General features: G+C 39.9%; 1 protein-coding gene across 1 annotated transcript in view; it reads left to right on the top strand.

Annotated features, from left to right (window-relative positions):
• Positions 1-19,803, top strand: part of ZZEF1 (zinc finger ZZ-type and EF-hand domain containing 1) — an 81,135-nt gene that overhangs the window by 12,679 nt on the left and 48,653 nt on the right. The window contains exons 6-18 of the mRNA XM_058164416.1: positions 4,202-4,412; positions 5,673-5,789; positions 5,893-6,071; positions 7,462-7,560; positions 8,594-8,685; positions 9,376-9,524; positions 11,021-11,132; positions 12,919-13,134; positions 14,794-14,894; positions 15,742-15,911; positions 17,019-17,149; positions 17,478-17,548; positions 18,733-18,847. Of these exons, the coding sequence (XP_058020399.1) occupies positions 4,202-4,412; positions 5,673-5,789; positions 5,893-6,071; positions 7,462-7,560; positions 8,594-8,685; positions 9,376-9,524; positions 11,021-11,132; positions 12,919-13,134; positions 14,794-14,894; positions 15,742-15,911; positions 17,019-17,149; positions 17,478-17,548; positions 18,733-18,847 (1,763 nt within the window). The remainder of the gene's footprint in view (positions 1-4,201; positions 4,413-5,672; positions 5,790-5,892; positions 6,072-7,461; positions 7,561-8,593; positions 8,686-9,375; positions 9,525-11,020; positions 11,133-12,918; positions 13,135-14,793; positions 14,895-15,741; positions 15,912-17,018; positions 17,150-17,477; positions 17,549-18,732; positions 18,848-19,803) is intronic.

Below are 19,803 nucleotides of genomic sequence, written 5' to 3'. Positions count from 1 at the left end.
TAAGAAAAAACTCAAAAATTGTTTGGAACTTTCCAGTATGTACAGAATGTTGATGTACCAGTTTGTTATAAGGAGGAAAATTTCCCGCACTTAAATACATTTGGGTTTCTCTCGTATGTTTCATAATATAAGAAGAGGGTGACAGCACTTTCTCCTGTTATTTTTTGAAATCTCCCTCCTTTGAACTCTGAACTTTTAGTTTGTCAAGGTCAATCAGCTCTAAACAGGATCACTTTTTAGATTTAGAGCTACTTTAGGACACTTGATTGCAGATCTCATTTATTTGTCTCAATACTTGATTGTATGAATATGCTTACGACATTTCAGGAATCATTAGAATTTCTCTTTGGGCAATAGTCATGTATCGTAATTATAACCAACCCTTAAATATATATGCTGGCAGTGACAATCAAAACAAAATCCTTTTTTTAAAATCATGAAATTGTTGCCTAGGCTGGGTAGATCAGCAATGTTCAGAATCAGCCTGTGAGATCAGAGACAAGAGAAACCCCACTGGAGTAGATATGATAGGACTGAAAGAATTACATTATGTGGAGTATTTCTTGGGTTTATCTAAGAAAAGTTTTCACTTTAAAACTGTTGTGGTGGTAATGGAACCCTGTTTCAGAATAATTAAACAGTGATACTATAGGAATAATGGAGGCCAATCCATTCTGTTCTCTTCTGCCATTTTTTAAAGACTATGCTATTATCTCCACACCCCAATGCATTATTGCTGGGTGTATACTTTCCTCTGTGATTAATAGTTTGAGGGAAGGTAATTGAATCAGAAAAAATAGTGCAGGTTGACTTGTATCCCGATCCAAATAGAATTCTACTTCCCTTTTGTAATTTCTGGTTTTATTTCTCCCCCTAAGTAACTACTTTAGCAGTTTTGCTGTTGATATAATATACTGTCTTAGTTCCTTGTAAATTTGATTGATTACTTAGATGTAGGAATTTATTCTTAATTTTGGCAATTGAGTTCTGAACTCCAACCTTATAATCATTGAGAAGAAATAATGCTCTAATAAGTCAGAGATGGTAAATTACTTGTTCTGGTTTTCCCCCCTCTTTTTTTTTTTTTTTGTAGAACTCCCAAGAATTGAACTTCCAAACATAAGGCGGAGAAGACGCCTAGAGAGTACTTGGAGGTCTAGCCGTTCCGCAGCTGATCGGACACTAGTGAGATCTTTTACTAAGACCTACCTAGTGGCAATGAGGGAGGCGAAGCGTTCTTACGTTTCCACCCTCATTGCATCGGCAGATAACCGCCCGGCCGCCCTGTTTCGGGTGACCCGCTCCCTCCTTCACCAGGAGGGGCGGGATGACCCCTTACAGGGACGTGCTGAGGAGTTTAACGGTTATCTATACGATAAAATCGTTCAGCTTCGGGATAGTTTAGACCAAAATTGCGATGATCCAAGTGGGATGACGGAGGCACGTCTTGTTGAGGTTGTTTGGGATGAGTTTGAGTCTGTGGCTCTCGAGGACGTGGACAGGTTGCTGGGGAGGTTACATGCAACCACATGTTTACTGGACCCGTGTGCTTCCTGGCTGGTGCTGGCTACTCAGGAAGTGATGCGAGGCTGGCTCCAGGGAATTATAAATGCTTCATTGTTGGAAGGGGTTTTCCCGCTGCCTTCCCTGGACCCAGCTATTTTGGGAAATTATCGTCCAGTCTCCAACCTTCGCTTTGTGGTGAAGGTTGTAGAGAGTGTGGTGGCATGGCAGCTTCCCTAGTACCTGGATGAAGCTGTCTATCTAGACCCGTTCCAGTCTGGCTTCCGGTCCGGACATAGTACGGAGACAGCTTTGGTCGCGTTGGTAGATGACCTCTGGAGGGCCAGGGATAGGGGTTGTTCCTCTGCCCTGGTCCTATTAGATCTCTCAGTGGCTTTCGATACCATCGACCATGGTATCTTGCTGCACCGGTTGGAGAGTTTGGGAGTGGGAGGCACCGTTTATCGGTGGTTCTCCTCCTATTTCTCCGACCGGTCGCAGACGGTGTTGACAGTGGGGCAGAGGTCGACCGCGAGGCACCTTACTTGTGGGGTGCCTCGGGTCGATTCTCTCACCCCTCCTGTTCAACATCTACATGAAGCCACTGGGTGAGGTCATTAGTGGTTTCAGGGTGAGTTACCATCTGTACGCTGACGATATGCAGCTGTACTTCTCCACCCCGGACCACCCCAACGAAGCTGTCGAAGTGCTATCCCGGTGTCTGGAAGCTGTACGGGTCTGGATGGGGAGAAACAGACTCAAGCTCAATCCCTCCAAGACGGAGTGGCTGTGGATGCCGGCACCCCGGTACAGTCAGCTGCAGCCGCGGCTGACTGTGGGGGGCGAGTTATTGGCCCCAATGGAAAGAGTGCGCAACTTGGGTTTCCTCTTGGATGGGCGGCTGTCGTTCGACGATCATTTGGCGGCCGTCTCCAAGAGGGCTTTTTACCAAGTCCGCTTGGTTCGCCAGTTGCGCCCCTTCCTTGACCGGGATGCCTTATGCACGGTCACTCATGCTTTGGTCACTTCCCGTTTGGATTATTGCAATGCTGTCTACATGGGGCTGCCCTTGAAGTGCACCCGGAGGCTGCAGCTAGTCCAGAATGCGGCTGCGCGGGTAATAGTGTAACACCAATGTAACACCAATCCTGCGCAGTTTCTCACTGGCTTCCTGTGGTCTTTCCAGTGCGCTTTAAGATTTTGGTTACCACCTTTAAAGCGCTCCATGGCTTAGGGCCCGGGTACTTATGGGACCGCCTGCTGTTACCCCATGCCTCCCACCGACCTGTACGCTCACACAGAGAGGGCCTTCTCAGGGTGCCGTCCGCCAGACAATGTCAGCTGGCGGCCCCCAGGGGTAGGGCCTTCTCTGTTGGAGCTCCTAGCTTTGGAATGAACTTCCCCCTGGTTTACGTCAAGTGCCTGATCTTCGGACTTTTCGCCGTGAGCTGAAAACGCACCTATTTATTCAAGTGGGACTGGCTTAGAAGTTTTATTAATTTTAACTGGGGTTATTTATATTTTAGTATTTTAAATTGTTTTAAATTCTGGCCATACTGTAATATGTTTTGTTTTAGTTTTGTTTTAAAGTGTATATTGTTGACTTTTATTTGGCTGTACACCGCCCTGAGTCCTTCGGGAGAAGGGCGGTATAAAAATTGAATAAAATAAATAAATAAATAAATAAGACACATCTGTCTTAAGTGGCAGAACTTAGTTCCTACTAAGTTATCATGGTATCATAGGAGTTGTTCTCATGGTGCTAGGACATTCATTTGTTGAAATTGTCGTGTGTTGTGCTTTTTATTTCAGTAGGCTCGTTCAGAAGGATATACCAGATGATTGAATTTGTATTAATCCAGTTAGATTATGGAATGCCATTTTGCAATTCTCCAAAAACCCCAAACCAGAACATTGTCACAGAAGTATTGCTGGCCATTTAAAATGCTTACATTTGACTGACATGGGAACTATGTTGGTTTCCTTAAATGCAAAGTTAAATGCAAGCAAACATTGCAACATCATCTCCAGCATGGTACATCTGTATCGGTACAACATGTGCTGAACACAAACACTCAACATCCCCCAATGATTTTAAATGGAAAAAGATATGGATGATTTAAGGAACACTTTGTTGAGTGTTTGTGTTCAGCACATGTACCCTGCTGGAGATGATGTTGCAGTGTTTGCTTGCATTTAACTTGCTTGCTTTCCCACTGTTAAAAGATTCAGAGTCTATTCATTTCAAGGTCATGATTCTAAAAGAGTCTAGTAGAGTTTTCAGTTGATACCTTTTTGAGCTGGCAAGAGATTACTTGATGCTTCCTATGAAAGCATCTATTCATTACTCTTGGCATGAGAAATGATTAGAAATCAATATTTAGAATGACTTCTGACCAAAAAAAATACTATTACTACAACAACAAAGATGTGTAGTTTTCTCCTTGTAACCTGATTAACCTTTTTCTAAATTGTCGATTTTTCCGATTGCTTCAAGAGCACACTCTTACCTTTCACATTCCCCATACAAACTGTCTTGCAGAGGATCTTCAGTAAGTGGTTGAAAGATTAATTCAACTATGTAGCTATGTGCCTTCAGAACTGTTCTTAAATGGTGTATCAAGAACTGACTGACTTCTGAAATTTTCAGTTTGGCCCTTGACTGGAAGAAATTACCTTTGTTTGATATTCTTGACAGATGTACAGATTAACATCAAGCGTTGCCTTAGTGATGGATGTGACACAAGAATTCATGGTCTCAGGGCTATTGGGTACCAAAGAGTGAAAAAAGACTGTGTCTCTGTATGTGATGCTTCAGCAATCTGGTACTGGTCACTTTTGACTTCTCTGGTCACAGCATCTATGGAAACCAACCCTGCAATTGTTCATGCCATTCTGCAAAATACCCAGTAAGTTCTCTCCTCTTTCACCATGTTAACTCTCCTTAAATCACTTTTCTGTTTTGTAGTGTGAACATATCTACTTGTATATTCCTTTATAGCATTAAAGAACAGTATTCTTCCATATTCACATTTAACCTTGGTATTCAACCAGGTCAGCCGTCCCCAAATTTGACACCTTACAGGCTTTAACTCTCAGCAGTAATCATGCTGGCTGAGCAAATATGGGAATTGGTTTACCCATCTAAACAGCATTCAGGTAAAAAAGGTTGCTCTGCAGTTTATGGTTGGAACTTTGAATGACAGCATATAAATATATTTAATCCAGGAATGCAAAAAACTGATTTAAAATCTTTGATTTTAAAATATAAAATAAACTTAGTTGATTTGGAACAATTTCCTGCTGCCCATAGTCCTACAGCCTATAAATTTTATAAATACATGCTTCACTTTTATTAATGTAGTATAAACCGGCTTCAAAATGAATCAGGCAATATCTAACTGCTTTTGTACAAAATAAAAGTTAGGAAAATCAGATGAGTTATCCTTTGCTGGTTTTTCTGCCTTAGAAGCAATGCGATTCATGAAATAAAATCTCCATTTTCGAATGAGGATTTTTAAGTGATTTTAAAATACTTTATTATTTTATGCATCATAATGAAAATTAAAACTCAAAAACAGTTTAAAAACTGTAAGCTATTACTTTCAAAAATAAAATTGTATAAAGTTATGCAATTAACTGAATCACTAACTATTTTCTTCCCTGCCTCCATGGAGTGGAGGAAAAACTGCAGGCAACCTAAAGATATTAACTGCTAGCCTAGTGGCCAAAAGATTCAAGGTCCATATACTGTAAATGCTACTTTATAGGTAATCATGTTGATGATCAGCCAATTTTTAAATGCACCTTTAGGAAAATACTAAGAAGTGTATCCCAGGACTGGATGGCATGGATTAAACCAATTTGATCGCAAGCCAGGATGCTTTTGTTTCTCATAGAACTTAATTTCCTTGAATTCTCCATAGAATAAGCTCTCGTGATTGAGCCTGTTACAGGGCAGGTATCCGAGTATTCATTAACGATCTGCTTTCAGGAATCTGAGTGGCTAAAAACAAGCAGAGGTTGCTAAAACACAAAGAAAAGGCAAATGTAATTAAGTCCCTTGTTCCTTTGTTGCCAGATTCTTGGGCAAATATTACCCATTGTGGCTGTCTTTTTGTGATGGGCTTGAGGCAATTACTGATGGCCGCCTTTCTCTTCCCCTCTAGGAAGGCATTGCAACATATGCCACCTCTGTCTCTGTCTCCAGGCTCCACAGACATTTCAAGTTTCTTATCTTCCAATGTTTTGGAAGAAGTGGACAATTTTCTCCTGGGAATTACCAGGTATGATAAGGATTACGCGAGAATATAAAAAGGGGGAGGATGGTGGCAAGGTAGAATAAATTGCAAGGTTTTTTTAAATTTAAACTTTCTTTTTTCATTCCAGTTATTGTGCCTCTCCAGAAGTAGAACTTACGCTGCTAGCTTTTTCTCTGGCCAGAGGGAGCCTGACCAAAGTATTGAATTCACTTTGCACAATTGCTGGCCACATGGAAACTACTTATAAGGCTGCTTCTCTAATTACTTCCATGGCTACAGTCAGGCAAAACCTGCTCTACAAATATGGTAACCATCACTGGAAACTTTGGGTTTGGGGATGTTCAGTCCACTCTGTGCCAAACTTTGGCAGATTAACCTATTGTTGCCAGCAGGAGTTTTTTTCTCTGCTAGCCTTCCACAGTCCACAAACCACAACACAGGTAGGCAGCCTATTGGCCACATGAAGTTTTCCAGCTTCCCACACATCTCTGAGATTATACTGATGACATCCAGTGGCAAGATGGCTCACTTTATACTGTATGGTACGATATTTGGGAGCAAATTAAAGGTGGGAATGAATGTGGGAGGCCTCTGAAAGTCCAGTCATTTCTATTCCCGCCTTTAATACTCCCATTTCCTACAACCATGAAAGCTAAAATGAAAGATTTTTGTGCTAAGTATCATGAGTGACATTTTGTGTGCCCCCCCCCTCGTGTTGAGAGGTTTAAGGATGAGAACGAAAGAGGGTTGTCTCTCAGAAGCTCTAACCCCTTTTCCACTCTTTTTCTCAAGCCCCCAAATGATTCTGATCCCAGTTGAACACCTTAAGCTCTGTGCTAAGCTGACTTTCATGGAGTCAAGCGATCAGGATGTTTCTGAGCAGTGAGTCAGCCAAATAATTTTTTTGTAGTAGTAGAATTTAATTCAGTCTTTTGCATGCAAATCTGTACCTGATTCTCCTCCCCATTTTCCCCTGAAGGTGACTACTTCCCATAGCATCTGTTGTGGGAAAAAACCCCAGTTATTTACCTTCCTTTGTTTCACTCAGTTTAACAGCTTACTAGAAGAATGCACATATATTCCTCGACTTACAACAGTTCATTTAGTGACCGCAGTTAAATGGCATTGAAAAAAGTGACTTATGGCCGTTTTTCACATTTACGATTGTTGCACTATCCTTATGGTTATGTAATCAAAATTCGACTGTTTGGCAACTGACATGTACTTAGGACGGTTGCAGTGTGCTAGAGTCATGTGATTACCTTTTGCAACCTTCTGACAAGCCAAGTCAATGGGGAAACCACATTCACTTAGCAACTGTGCTACTAATTTAACAATTTCAGTCATTCACTTAACTGTGGCAAGAAAGATTGCAAAATGGGGCAAAATTCACTTAACAACTGTCTAGCTGAGCAATGGAAATTTTGTGCTCAATCATGGGCATAAGTTGAGGACTACCTGTATAAGTGTTTCTTGAACAGTCAGTATAATGCAGCACTTATACTGTTGAACGTATATTGGGAAGAATTTTTTTTTCCTTTCAATCACATACTTCTGCTTGCAAATGTTGGATCTGGAGTCATCCTTGTGAACTTAAGCTGAAAGAGTAGAGGTTATTCTTTCTCATCCCACTCTGTTCAGTTAGACTCAATTGGGCACCCTGTGTCTCTTCATAAAGCTTTTCTGCTTTTTCTAGGAACAGCCCTGCAGCTAACTCTGCAAGCTTGTGATGTCAAAGGGAAGGAAGACAAATCAGGACCTGAAAATATGCTCGTGGAACCATGGACAGGAGATGGTAAGGTCCTCCTTTGATTCTCATTTTTAACTCAAACATATCCATCTTGCTCTTCTGCCTCAGACAGAGATATCAAAGAGCCGTACAATAAAACAGTGATTCAGAAAATTAAAAACCCAATAAACAGAAAAGAGCAATGATGTCAAACAACAATACAAATGTGTGACATGTAGTGTGACATGTCACAAGACAGCCATCATCACGGTAGAAAGTGGTTTTCACTTATCATAAACTATTCACTGTTATGGTGGTAAAAGCTGGCAATTTGAACTGAGGCTGGAAACAAAAGCAATATGCCAAATAATAGGCACTTGTAAAGCATTTTCTCAGACATCTTATGAAGAACCAAAAGCTTTTAGATGTTCTTCAGCATATTGCAGTAGAACTGGGGATGTGTAACAGTGGCTTGAAATACAAGTAGTCCTCAGTCAACAACAGCAATTGGGGCTGGAATTTCCATCACTAAGTGACACAGTCATAAAGCACAACTGCACATGACCATGCTGCTTAGTGACAGCAATGACACAACTTATGATTGTTGCTGTTAGGCAATTCCTGAAACATCACATAGGTGCCATTTGCAAACTCCTCCTGGTTTTCCCCATTAATTTTGCTTGTTGGAACCAAGCAATCAAGGTCACAAACAGTGATAACATGACCATGAGACACTTGTGATGTTGTAAATGTGAGCTAGTCATAGAGCACTGAGATTGTGATCACATAACATACATCCACCCAGAACTTTGAGGACTGATCATAAGTATCATTTGTTTGGTGCTGTTGTAAGTTTGAATAGTCACTTTATGAGTGGTCATTAAATGAGGATCATCTTTGCATTTTATACACTAGCCAGTCATCAGGAATAAAGCAAGTTCTAAGAGCACACTCAAATTGCGAACTTAATTCTTAGACACAGTTAAGTTTTAATTAATGTGCACACCAATTGCATAGTCTCAAGCAAACATGTATCAAGGTGGAAAAGTTTGTTCTGAACATTCCAGATAAGTTCTTGCATATTCTGCTTTATCTAAAGGCTTCCTGACAGAGACCGGAAAAAGACAGGCCAGCATCATTCTCTCAACTGGGACAGAATCGGCCTTTCAGGTCACACAAATCAGAATAAAGGTCTGAATGTGCTTCTTTGTGAATCTCTTTGTTTTGTTTTTAATTGCATGGTCTTTATCAGTAAGATAAAGTTTTGCTCACTTAGCTTCTTGTAAGCTTTAAAATTTAGCCTGATATTAAAAAATGGGGAAAACAAGTTTGTAGAACATATATTTCAAACAATAAATTATTAACAATAGAAATGGGGTTTTTTTGGAGTAGGGAACCCATAATAATAATATTTTGTTTAAGAATTGAAATAGAAATGGGCTGGTCACGTAGTAAGAAGGACTGATGGCAGGTGGACTAAGGCAGTCATAAAAGGCATTCCTCTTGATAAAAAGCACAAAAGAGACCTAAAACAAGATGGATTGATGACATCAGCAAGTATTGTGAGCCCAATTGTCAAAAGAAAGCTCAGGACCATATAGGTTGGAAACATGCAGAAGAGGCCTTCATCCTGCAGTGAATAGGCAATGCCTAAAATCATGATGATGATGATGAAATTAACAAGCAGTGAATATCTGTATCCTCTACTTTTATGAATGAATTAGATAATGCTCAACTTTCAAATCAACTTGAAAGTTGAGAAGAGTATTATTTACATAGAATAAGGTTGTATGGCGTTTATATGAGCTAATCTCAGAAGAGTCATTTAGTTTTTCTCCTTTTGGTTTGTGCAGCGCTAAACATCCTTTTTCTATCTCACAGGTGCGGAGAGGAGCAATTGGAGCCCGATGCGGACTGGTATTTGCTTACAATTCCTCTTCAGATAAATTTCATGCAGATGAGCATTTCAAAAGATTTGAGAGCTATGACAAATGGAAACTAGAGGATTTCCGACACTTCCTAAAAACAAGGTAAAGCATTAAAACAAATGTGCCTCATTAACACGTTATGTTAAGCTGCCTTTTACTAAGTTAGCCTATAAGCTTCTTTCATTGACAGTAACTCCCCAGGAGCTCAGTAGACAAAAGCCTAGCCTATCACTGCTCACTTGTTCTTTTTAACTGAAAAGACCAACAACTGGCTCTGGGGCTTTCTATGCAGACTCTTTGACTTGGGACGTTTCCCTGAAAACATCTGTTTTCATAGCAGTCCGTTGGGACAGAAGACACGATCCCAACAGTCAATTCCAGCTTCATGTGTCACATTTGACCAACTAATCCACAAGATCAGATCTAGTCCATGCTTCTTGTCGTGCTACACAAATCATGCTAAAAAGGAATGATAACCACGAATGCCTTAGAAATGACAGGTAGTCCTTGATTTATAACTACAATTTGAACCAGAATTTCCATTGCTTAAACAAGGTGGTTGTTAGGCGAGTTGTGCCTGATTTTTATGATTTTTTTGCTATGATTGTTAAGTGAATCAGTGTAGTTGTTAAATGAATCACAAGGCTGTTAGGCGAATCTGGCTTCCCCCATTGTCATCATTTGTTGGAAACTGGCTGGGAAGGCTGCAAATAGTTATGGTTGTCCCAAAAGTGCTTTTTCAGGAGGCAACTGGACTTTCTGGTTTTTTTCTTTGAAGACGTTTCACTTCTCATCCAAGGAGCTTCTTCAGCTCTGACTGGCTGGCATCAATTTCCCACCTTCTAGTCAGAGCTGAAGAAGCTTCTTGGATGAAAAGCAAAACGTCTTCAAAGGAAAAAACAACAACAGAAAGTCCGGTTGCCTCTTAAAAACGCATCTTTGGGAGAGAACCTGTTTGAATAATCCCAAAATGCTGGATATGGAGAAATTTATTTTAGTTATTATTACAACTGAATATTAGAAAATTCTTGCTTACAGTAAAAGCAGTGTGGCAGTGGAACCCATTATGCAGAGAACTGGTGGGTTTTCACAGAATGTGTTCAAGACAAAATAGAAATTAATTGTAGATGGTTTAGTTTGGATTTTTGCACTGAGCAGGAAGTTGGGCATGCCTTGCTGTCATTAGCATAGTAATGCTTTTTGATTATTCAGCCAGTCTTTCCATTCCTTTGAATCTTCCCCAGAGGGGCCTCTGTGGCTCAGACTGCTAATGCAGTCTGTTATTAACAGCAGCTGCTTGCAATTACTGCAGGTTCTAGTCCCACCAGGCCCAAGGTTGACTCATCCTTCCATCCTTTATAAGGTAGGTAAAATGAGGACCCAGATTGTTGGGGCAATAAGTTGACTTTGTATATAAATATACAAATAGGATGAAGACTATTGCTAACATAGTGTAAGCTGCCCTGAGTCTTCGGAGAAGGGCGGGATATAAATGCAAAAAAAAAATGTTCAGTACTGGGAAGACTTTATTCTAGCCCTCTGGAGGTAAGTTGTTATAAAGTATTATTATTATTATTTTAATACTGCCTGTTTTCCAGAAATAGCACTGTATGTGATGAACTTGGAGAGGAAGATCCTGTTGGATGGTTTGAAATGGAAGAGGAATGGGATGAAGTAGAAGTCAAAATGCAGCAGTGTAGAATATCTAAGGTAAAACAGACAGACCGTCTCTTTGTCTATGGATATATACATGACGTCTTTCCTCTGAAAGCTCAAGATAAATTGTGGGGGGGGGGGTATTCCTTCATTTTTATCTCCACAACAGGAACTGGGCTGAGAGGGAGAGTAACTGGCCCAAAGTCACCCGGTGCTTTCTTACAATTAAGGAAAGTACCATACTGTCTCTCATTCTATCACATATCCAGACATAAAAGAGTAATCTACTACCTTATGGGTTAAGTGATGGTTCAGTGAGATGCATATAACTTCTTGGTTGGACTTATTAGCCAAACCAAAAGTCCTGGAGGTCAAACAAACAGAAAAACATACTGGTTTGCATATTATTAAATATCTCCAATGTTTCCTGTCTTACAGCAGAAACTTATCCTACCTTATAGCAGGAAAGACCGGTGTCTGGTATGATGTGCTCTGCTGTAGATAGAGAGTATTAATGTGGTGTTTGGTCCTACCTGGGGGGGAAGGGAAGAGCACAGAGATTGCCAGGCACATTCCAGGAAGATCCAGTTGTGATCTTGACTTTCTGATTCAGATGATTTAATAAACAAACCACAGAGTATGTGTCTGTAGTTAGCTACATCCATTGTCAGAAGGAGCCATTTGGGCCAATGCTTCAGTTCATTCCTTGTTCCTAGTTAAGCCAAAATCCTGGCTAGCTTTGTCTATCTATATTAAATGAATGTGGTCTATATCTCAACTTTATTGCTAGGCATTGCTAAGAAGGACTGTACCAAGATTGAGTCTTAATGTAGTAGTTCTGTTTCAGTTGTGCTGAAATAGAAAGTGGAAACTGGAAGACTATGGATTGTAGTCCTCTCATAGATGTGAAAGCTGTTGGGGTAGCTTTGGACCACTTAATTTTTTCTCTATCCAATCCACTTCACTAAGTTGTCATTATGGGAAAAGTAAGAGGCAGAAGCATTTTTTACATCTTCTAGAGTTATCCAGAAATAAAGGTAGGGTACTAATCTAAGAAATATATGAATTATAGATCAGGCTTAATGGTAGGTACATTAATTTGCTGTTAGATATCTCAGTCACATCGAGCTAAAGGCAGCATTACAAACAGCAGCATCATTCCATGGTTGCTTTTTAATTTTTCCATTGTTATCTCAATTTGATGACTGTTATTCTGTGCAATTTGAACTGTTTATATTTGGGACTGTTATGTTGTTGCTGTGAATAGAATAAATCTATATATATTTGTTCATAACAAATTATAGCTTTAAAGCAGAGGTGTAGTCTGGGGCCACAAATGTCCTATTAGCTTCTCTTATATCTGTCCATTGTGGGTGGTCCCATAGTTTAGCCTTTTTTGTTGTTTTTTTCCCAGGGTTTTGGATAGCAATTTAAGGAGAAAATGTATACCTTACTTATTGCAAAGTTTTAAGATATTTAAAGCCCTAATGATTGCCCTCCCTAAAATGGGTCCTAATCGCGCCTTAAGTACCTTGATCTAATGGTAATTCCTGATCTAATGTAAAAAGTCACACGCTATTTTAGATGCATGCTAAACGCTGCAACAGGCATTGTGTTAAAGGCATTACCCCCAACAGGAAAGAAGCTATTCTGTAATGACCTGAATCAAAAATTTTCATCTTAGGGATTTAGGACTCATATGTTGATATTAAAAGAACTGAAAATGTATCAAACAGCATAGCTAATTGTGTTTGTAAAACTTAGTGTGAAACAATTTAGTCTTTTTTTTTCTCCAATGAAAATTGTTAAAGATTCATGATTGTTTTCTGTTCTTTTCTAGTACTTGATGATAAAGTTCTTATGCACCAGGCAAGAGAAAGCTGAACGGCTTGGAGTACAAGGCTTAAGTATCTTTGGTTATATCCGGTCAGCATCCGAAGAACCTAGCAGAAACAAAATCTGTAGGGAATGTGACAGACTAAATGGTGATTCCGTCTGTGGGATGACTCTTCTTCTAAAAACTCTGTCCTTCATTCAACAACTTGCACAAGACTTGGTATGTAGTATTCTGTAGAGTGTTTTGTAAAGACATATTGACAACAAGTTTTAATAAGCTCATAAAAACAAAGGATATTGTAAGAATGACAATATAAAATGGTGCAAATTTTCAATAAAACCCATTCTGTATGAATTCTGAAACCCATTCTGTATAAAGGAACTTTGTGGTGGCGCAGTGGTTAGAATGCAGTACTGCAGGCTACTTCTACTGCCTGCCAGCTACCTGCAATTTGGCAGTTTAAATCTCACCAGGCTCAAGGTTGACTCAGCCTTCCATCCTTCCGAGGTTGGTAAAATGAGGACTCAGATTGTTGAGGGCAATATGCTGACTCTAAATTGCTTAGAGAGTGCTGTAAAGCACTGAAGCGGTATATACCATATTTTTCGGACTATAAGGCGCTCCGAAGTATAAAACACATCTAGCGTTTGGGGAGAAAAACAAGGGAAAACAATCTGCCTCTGTCTCCCAGCAATTTAACTCCTTGCAGCAAACAGTCTGGTCAGCTTCAGCACAACCTGATTTAGCACAAGCAGCTGATTGGCAGTTGGATCGGCCTCCTGGAACACCGCCTATTAGATGTTCCAGGCTGCAGGGATTGCCACCGCCCGTCACCTCCCATTGCTGCTGCCACCTATCGCCGCCTCCACACACCCCATTTTCGGCCTCCGCATGCTCCATTTTTGGCCCATTCCAGGCAGCGGGGATCGCTGCCATCTATCCCCACCGCCTGGAACAGGCCAAAAACTAGACGTGCGGAGGCCAAAAACAGGATGCACAGAGGTGGTGATAGGTGGGAGCAGTAATGGGCGGTGACAGGCGGTAGTGATCCCTGCAGCCTGGAACAGCTGATAGGCGGTAGTCCGGGAGGCTGATCCAACCGCCAATCAGCTGCTTGTGCTAAATTAGGCTGTGCTGAAACTGACAGGCTGTTTGCTGTTTGCTGCAAGGAGGTAATTTGTTGGGAGCCAGAGGCTGAAGGGTGGGGAATGGCAGGTAGGTGGGGCTTCAGCAACATTCACTGTATAAGATGCACAGACATTTTTACCCGCCTTTTTTGTGGGGGAGGGGAGGAGTGTGTCTTATACACCGAAAAATACTGTAAGTCTAAATGCTATTGCTATTAACTGGAGTGAGATTGGACTCTCTTCAAAATTTGAGATTTGCAATTTGAGGCATTTTTATTTGGCCAGTTGCGTTTAAATCTCTGAGTTTCTTCTATCATAGTTGGGTGCAGCAGTGGGGTCTGATTAGAAAGAGATGATCTAGAATGATAATGCAGCTCCTAATGACAACTAGACTCGATTATCCTAACATTTGAATAGACTTCAAAAGTACTCAATAACTAGATGGTATAGCTTAGATAATGACAAGTGCATAACTATATGATCCATTTCAGTCTTTCGGATTTATTATTAACTACTATTATTATTATTATTATTATTATTATTATTATTATTATTATTATTATTATTATTATTATTATTATTAACAATTAACTTTCAGGGATTGGATTCCATTTCAGCAAATAGCAGGTCACCAAGTGCATGCAAAATCAGTTCCCGCTGATTCTATTTAAAAGCTGTGCTTTCTGTCCCAGCAAAATCTATTTCATATCAAATTCTTTTCCATTTTATTATTTAGTAATTCCTTTTATAGGTTCAGAAGAAGGAAAGTGGTCAACGATATAAATCATATCTGGACTTCACAGGCCTGGATTTAAAGCTTTTCTGGAATTTTTATAGTAAACTTCACCAAAAGTAGGTCCCTTTCCATTATACTAAACAAATATTAGTGCAGTTAGTTGAATGTTGGATTATCATTGCAGTGGTAATTAATAGTGAACAAAACCTTCAGCTTTGGTCTATTGTCAAATACGTGAATACAATCACAGTGTCCTATTGGGTATAACAGATCAGCTGATTGGAAGACGTGAAACTAGTATGTTATAATAAATGATAAATCACATTATCAGCAGGCACAATGCTGTTGTTAAAAGGAAATCAATGTACAGTTGAGAAAAATAAAAATCTAAAGCAAGTATTGGATTTTCCAGAACTCTGTATTACACAGGGCCTTAACTTCCACAAACAAGTGTTACAAAGACTTTCTGCTGATTGGCATATAGAAAGTTACACAACGTAAGGTTCTAGGCTTGGTTATGTTTAAAGGTAAAGGTTCCCTTCACACATATGTGCTAGTCATTCCCGACTCTAGGGGGTGGTGCTCATCTCCATTTCAAAGCCGAAGAGCCAATGCTGTCTGAAGATGTCTCCGTGGTCATGTGGCCGGCATGACTCAACGCCAAAGGCGCACGGAACGCTATTACCTTCCCGCCAAAGGTGGTCCCTATTTTTCTACCTGCATTTTTTACGTGCTTTCGAACTGTTAGGTTGGCAGAAGCTGGGACAAGTAATGGGAGCTTATCCCGTTATGCGGCACTAGAGATTCGAACCGCTGAACTGCCAACCTTTCAGTCGACAAGCTCAGCATCTTAGTCACTAAGCCACCGCGTCCCTTGGTTATGTTTAGAGAAAGCTTTTTAAATACTGAATTACCGACTTAACCATCGTTTCATGACAATTGTTTTGTGGCTTCTCCTTGTAGCCCAAGAGAAGAATGCATTGATGCCCAGGCTGTGCTCTTACAGCTTCTTCAGAGTTGTTTCTCAATGCTTACATCAGATCCCAAGGCTGCAAAGACTGAGAAAGCTGCTCAGAAAACAACTCTTGAAAGTACAGAAGCAGCAGAGGAACTTTATAAACATTTGTGTGAAGGTATTTCTTCTCATCTTTCACTGCAATCCAGTGTAGTTGCGACTTCTTCTTCCTTTAATATAATAATACGAAGCTTTTATAGAGCAGGGTAGCTGGCAATTCTTCGAGGAGTTGTGGGAGAGGGAATGCACCTGCTATGAAATTCCTGGGAACAAGGATCTCATACTGATCCTTTATTCCATGACAGATACCTAATCTCAGATCCCAAGATGACTGACACTTGGAGTTGAGTTTACTTTCTGTTTAGGGAAGGAGGAAAACTAACTGTACCTGAAGTTCACCCATTTATAGTCTCCCTACTACCTTCTTATTGCGGTCAGTTCCTTCTTAACTCACAGAATTAAAAAAAAAGCAGGACCTTGTGTATAAGAATATCTGTTAATCTTTATTTGAATTTCTGTTTAATCTCCTATTTGCTGGAGCCTAAGCCTCATTTCATCCAGGTTGAATCCTAAGCCACTTCATATTAGCCAATTTCTTCTTATGTGGGAGTTGTCATAGCAGTTTCCAGCCTTTTGCAGATATCACAAATTAGTACAGCTGCTGAAATCGTTGCATACAAATTGTGGACTGTCCCAAAACAAAGATACCCTTAATTGGTTCCCTAGATGGGTCTTAAAGAAAAGAAGAAATACAGATAGTCCTTGACTTACAACAGTTTGTTTAGTAACTGTTCGAAGTTACAACGGCACTGAAAAAAGTGATTTATGACCATTTTTCACACTCATGACCGTTGTAGCATCCCCATGGTCACATGATCTAAATTCACACACTTGGCAACTGGCTCATATTTATGACAGTTTTAACATCCCAGGATCATGGGAAGTCCATGGGGAAATCCTGATTCACTTATCAGCTGTGTGTTACTAACTTAACAACTTCAGTGATTCGCTTAACAACTGTGGCAAGAAAGGTTGTAAAGTAAGGCAAAACTCACTGAGCAACTGCTTCGATTAGCAACAGAAATTTTGGGCTCGATGGTAAGCTGAGGAGTATCTGTATGAGATGAGATTACAATAGAAGTTAGAATAGAAACAGCAGGAAAAGGAATTGGAATTCAAAACGGTTTATTAGGTCAGCATATTTTTATCTTTTTTAACAACACAGTTGTTAACAGTGACAGTGAGTCCACACCGCTGAAGACTCTGAAGCAGGAAGTGACTAACACATTACTCAATGGAGCAGCCATCTTTTTCCCCCATAGACATATCAGGCGGGAGCAGCTCTTTGCAATGCTGGTATGTCGTTTCGATCGGTGAAATGTAGCTTTTGTTGTATCTGTTACATAAAACTACTTTTTAAAATTAGATTCTTTCCATACATGCATCTTGTGTCCAATTTACCTCAACCTTCCTTCCTACCAGCAACACATTTTTATTGGTTGTAATATTTATTAACTCTTATTTTATCTTGCACATGTTCATTGTAAATAACACTATCTAGTTAAGTAGATTCCGTCACTGCCATTTTGCATCTACCCGACAATCCTTTGAGGCTTATTTTTTCTGTTGCCAAAAGTGTATATTTGTGAGATTTATTTTTAAAAGAGCCTTTTCTATTCTACAGAATAATATTACAGAGCAGAAACACAAGCCATCTGTGCAACTTACTTTCAAATCACTTTGTGCTTATTTTAGGTAAGCAAACTAAACTTTGCATTTCTTGATTGAATTATCTCATTGGCACTTCTTTTAACATTTTCAAATCTGGCATTTTGTGGTATGAACCTGCAGATCGTCAGAATGAGATTGCTGGTTCAGGAAACAATAAAAAAAATAGAGGTTAATATAGGAACTTCATCTGAATTATGGTACTTAAAAAGATAAACTGTGGCCATAAGGATTGAAAAACACATGGCTCTGTTTTAGAACCTGCAGCCATTCATATATTTGTTTCTATCCCACCTTTATTATTTTTTACAAATAACTCAAGGTGGTGAACATATTTAGCACACCTTCCTACTCCTATTGTCCCCACAACAACAAATCTATGAGGTAGGTTGGGTTGAGAGAGACTGACTAGCCCAAGGTCACTCAGCTGGCTTTCATGGCTAAGGTGAGACTTGAACTCACATTCTCTTGCCTTCTAGCCTAGTGTGATAACCACTAACCAAATGGGCTGAATGATAGATCCTAGTACCTATTTTTATTGCTCATACTGGCTGGGGTGGCTGAATTCTGCATTATCTGAAGCAGTTTTTCTCAACCGTGGCAATTTCCAGTTGTGTGTACTTCAATCCCCAGAATTCCATAGCCAGCATGGCCATTGATAAGAATTCTTGCCGTTGAAATACATATGCCTGGAAGTGGCCATGGTTGGGGAACACTGTTCTAAAGATTAACCAGTTGCTAGTTCCAATTGTTTGAAAATGGATGTTCTAGAGCAGGGGTGTCAAACTAAAGGCCCAAGGGCCGGATCCAGCCTGCAGGGTACTGAGATCTGGTCCATGGGGCCACCCTGGAAACAATGAAGGTCTGTCTTGCGGTGCTTCTGCCAGCGAAAAGAGGCTCCAGAGCTTCGTTTCCAGCTGCCATACCATGCAATCCTCCCAAGCTCCATTTTCACTGGCAGAGAGTTGCAGGAGGCCGAGGCAGCCGAAAATGGAGCTCAGGAGCCTGTTTTCCCTGGCAGAGTGCTTGGGCCACCACAGGCGCCCCGACATGAGCAATGTTGAGCTGGCCACGCCCACCCCGGCCATGCTCCCCAGCTCCTGAGGGCAAACACAACCCTCATGCGCCCCTCAATGAAATAAAGTTTGGCACCCCTGTTCTAGAGTATTAGGTAATTAACAATATATTATTATGGAAATGTTCTTTGTCAGTGATCAGGATCCAGGTGGACTTCTGCTGTTACCAGATAAAGGAATTTCTGCAGATGTTGATGTTACTCAAGTGCTAACAGTGATGAACACTCTCCTGATGGTGATGTCAAAAGAGGTTGTAGTTTTTTAAAATATTTTTTTCCATATAGAAATGATAATTTATATACACATTATTTCTGGGAAGTCTGTGAAAGCTACTTCTGACAATATGTTCCAATTGTTGCAGAACAGATGTATCAGGTTTTTTCCCCCCAATAAATACTCTTGATGTGACAGTATTGATTGAATTTGCAGAAATTACTGGCACATTGAATTACCATTAGAACTGAGTTTTTGTTAGTCATAAAACTAAAGCCAAACAGAAACTTTGTATGTGTTTAGTAATAAGCTCTGCTTGATATAATAGCACTATTTTACACCATTTTTAAATTAAACCATCTATTGTAGGTTGTAAAGTAATGGTGAAGTAAGGATGCCTAGTTTTTCTGGGTGAAGTGTCACATTTAACATTTGAGATCTGCATTAAGCATTGCCCTTCCCAAAACAGGAGAAAGAACCAGCAGAAAACTGATTTGGTTTCATTTAAAATTTACTTAATTATAATTACACATATTTGAAAGAACTATGACCAAGTTAAAATGGTAGATAGCCAGCAAACTGCTTTCATTTTGATTTCTGATTGGACATCAAGTTAAACTTAATGATTAAAAAAACCCTAAATAACATTTCCAAACTACTTATATGATGTTATCTCACCCACTTTATGATCCTCAATCCCTTCATCTCAGTCAGGTTTGGCTGTTGATTGCCAAAAGATTGTCTAGCCTGCTTAATTATTCTTGATGTCACACTTAGACTTCAAAAGTACAGTTTCTGTTATGTTGATGCATTGAAAAATAATAAATGGCAGAAAATGGGGGAAATGTGATGTTGAAGGTCCATTCCTCCAGTTAGTTAACTGTTCTAATTCAGGAGCGGCAGCTCACAGTTAATAATCTCTTAAGACTTCATTTGCACCTGGCATACTCTGAGAAAATGAGACTAAAATTTTTGGATACAGATTTCTTGTGG

Source organism: Ahaetulla prasina, chromosome 1 (assembly GCF_028640845.1).
Source record: "Ahaetulla prasina isolate Xishuangbanna chromosome 1, ASM2864084v1, whole genome shotgun sequence".
Taxonomy (NCBI): domain Eukaryota; kingdom Metazoa; phylum Chordata; class Lepidosauria; order Squamata; family Colubridae; genus Ahaetulla; species Ahaetulla prasina.
Note: the sequence above shows the minus strand (reverse complement) of the source record. Positions and strands in the feature narration are given on the sequence as shown.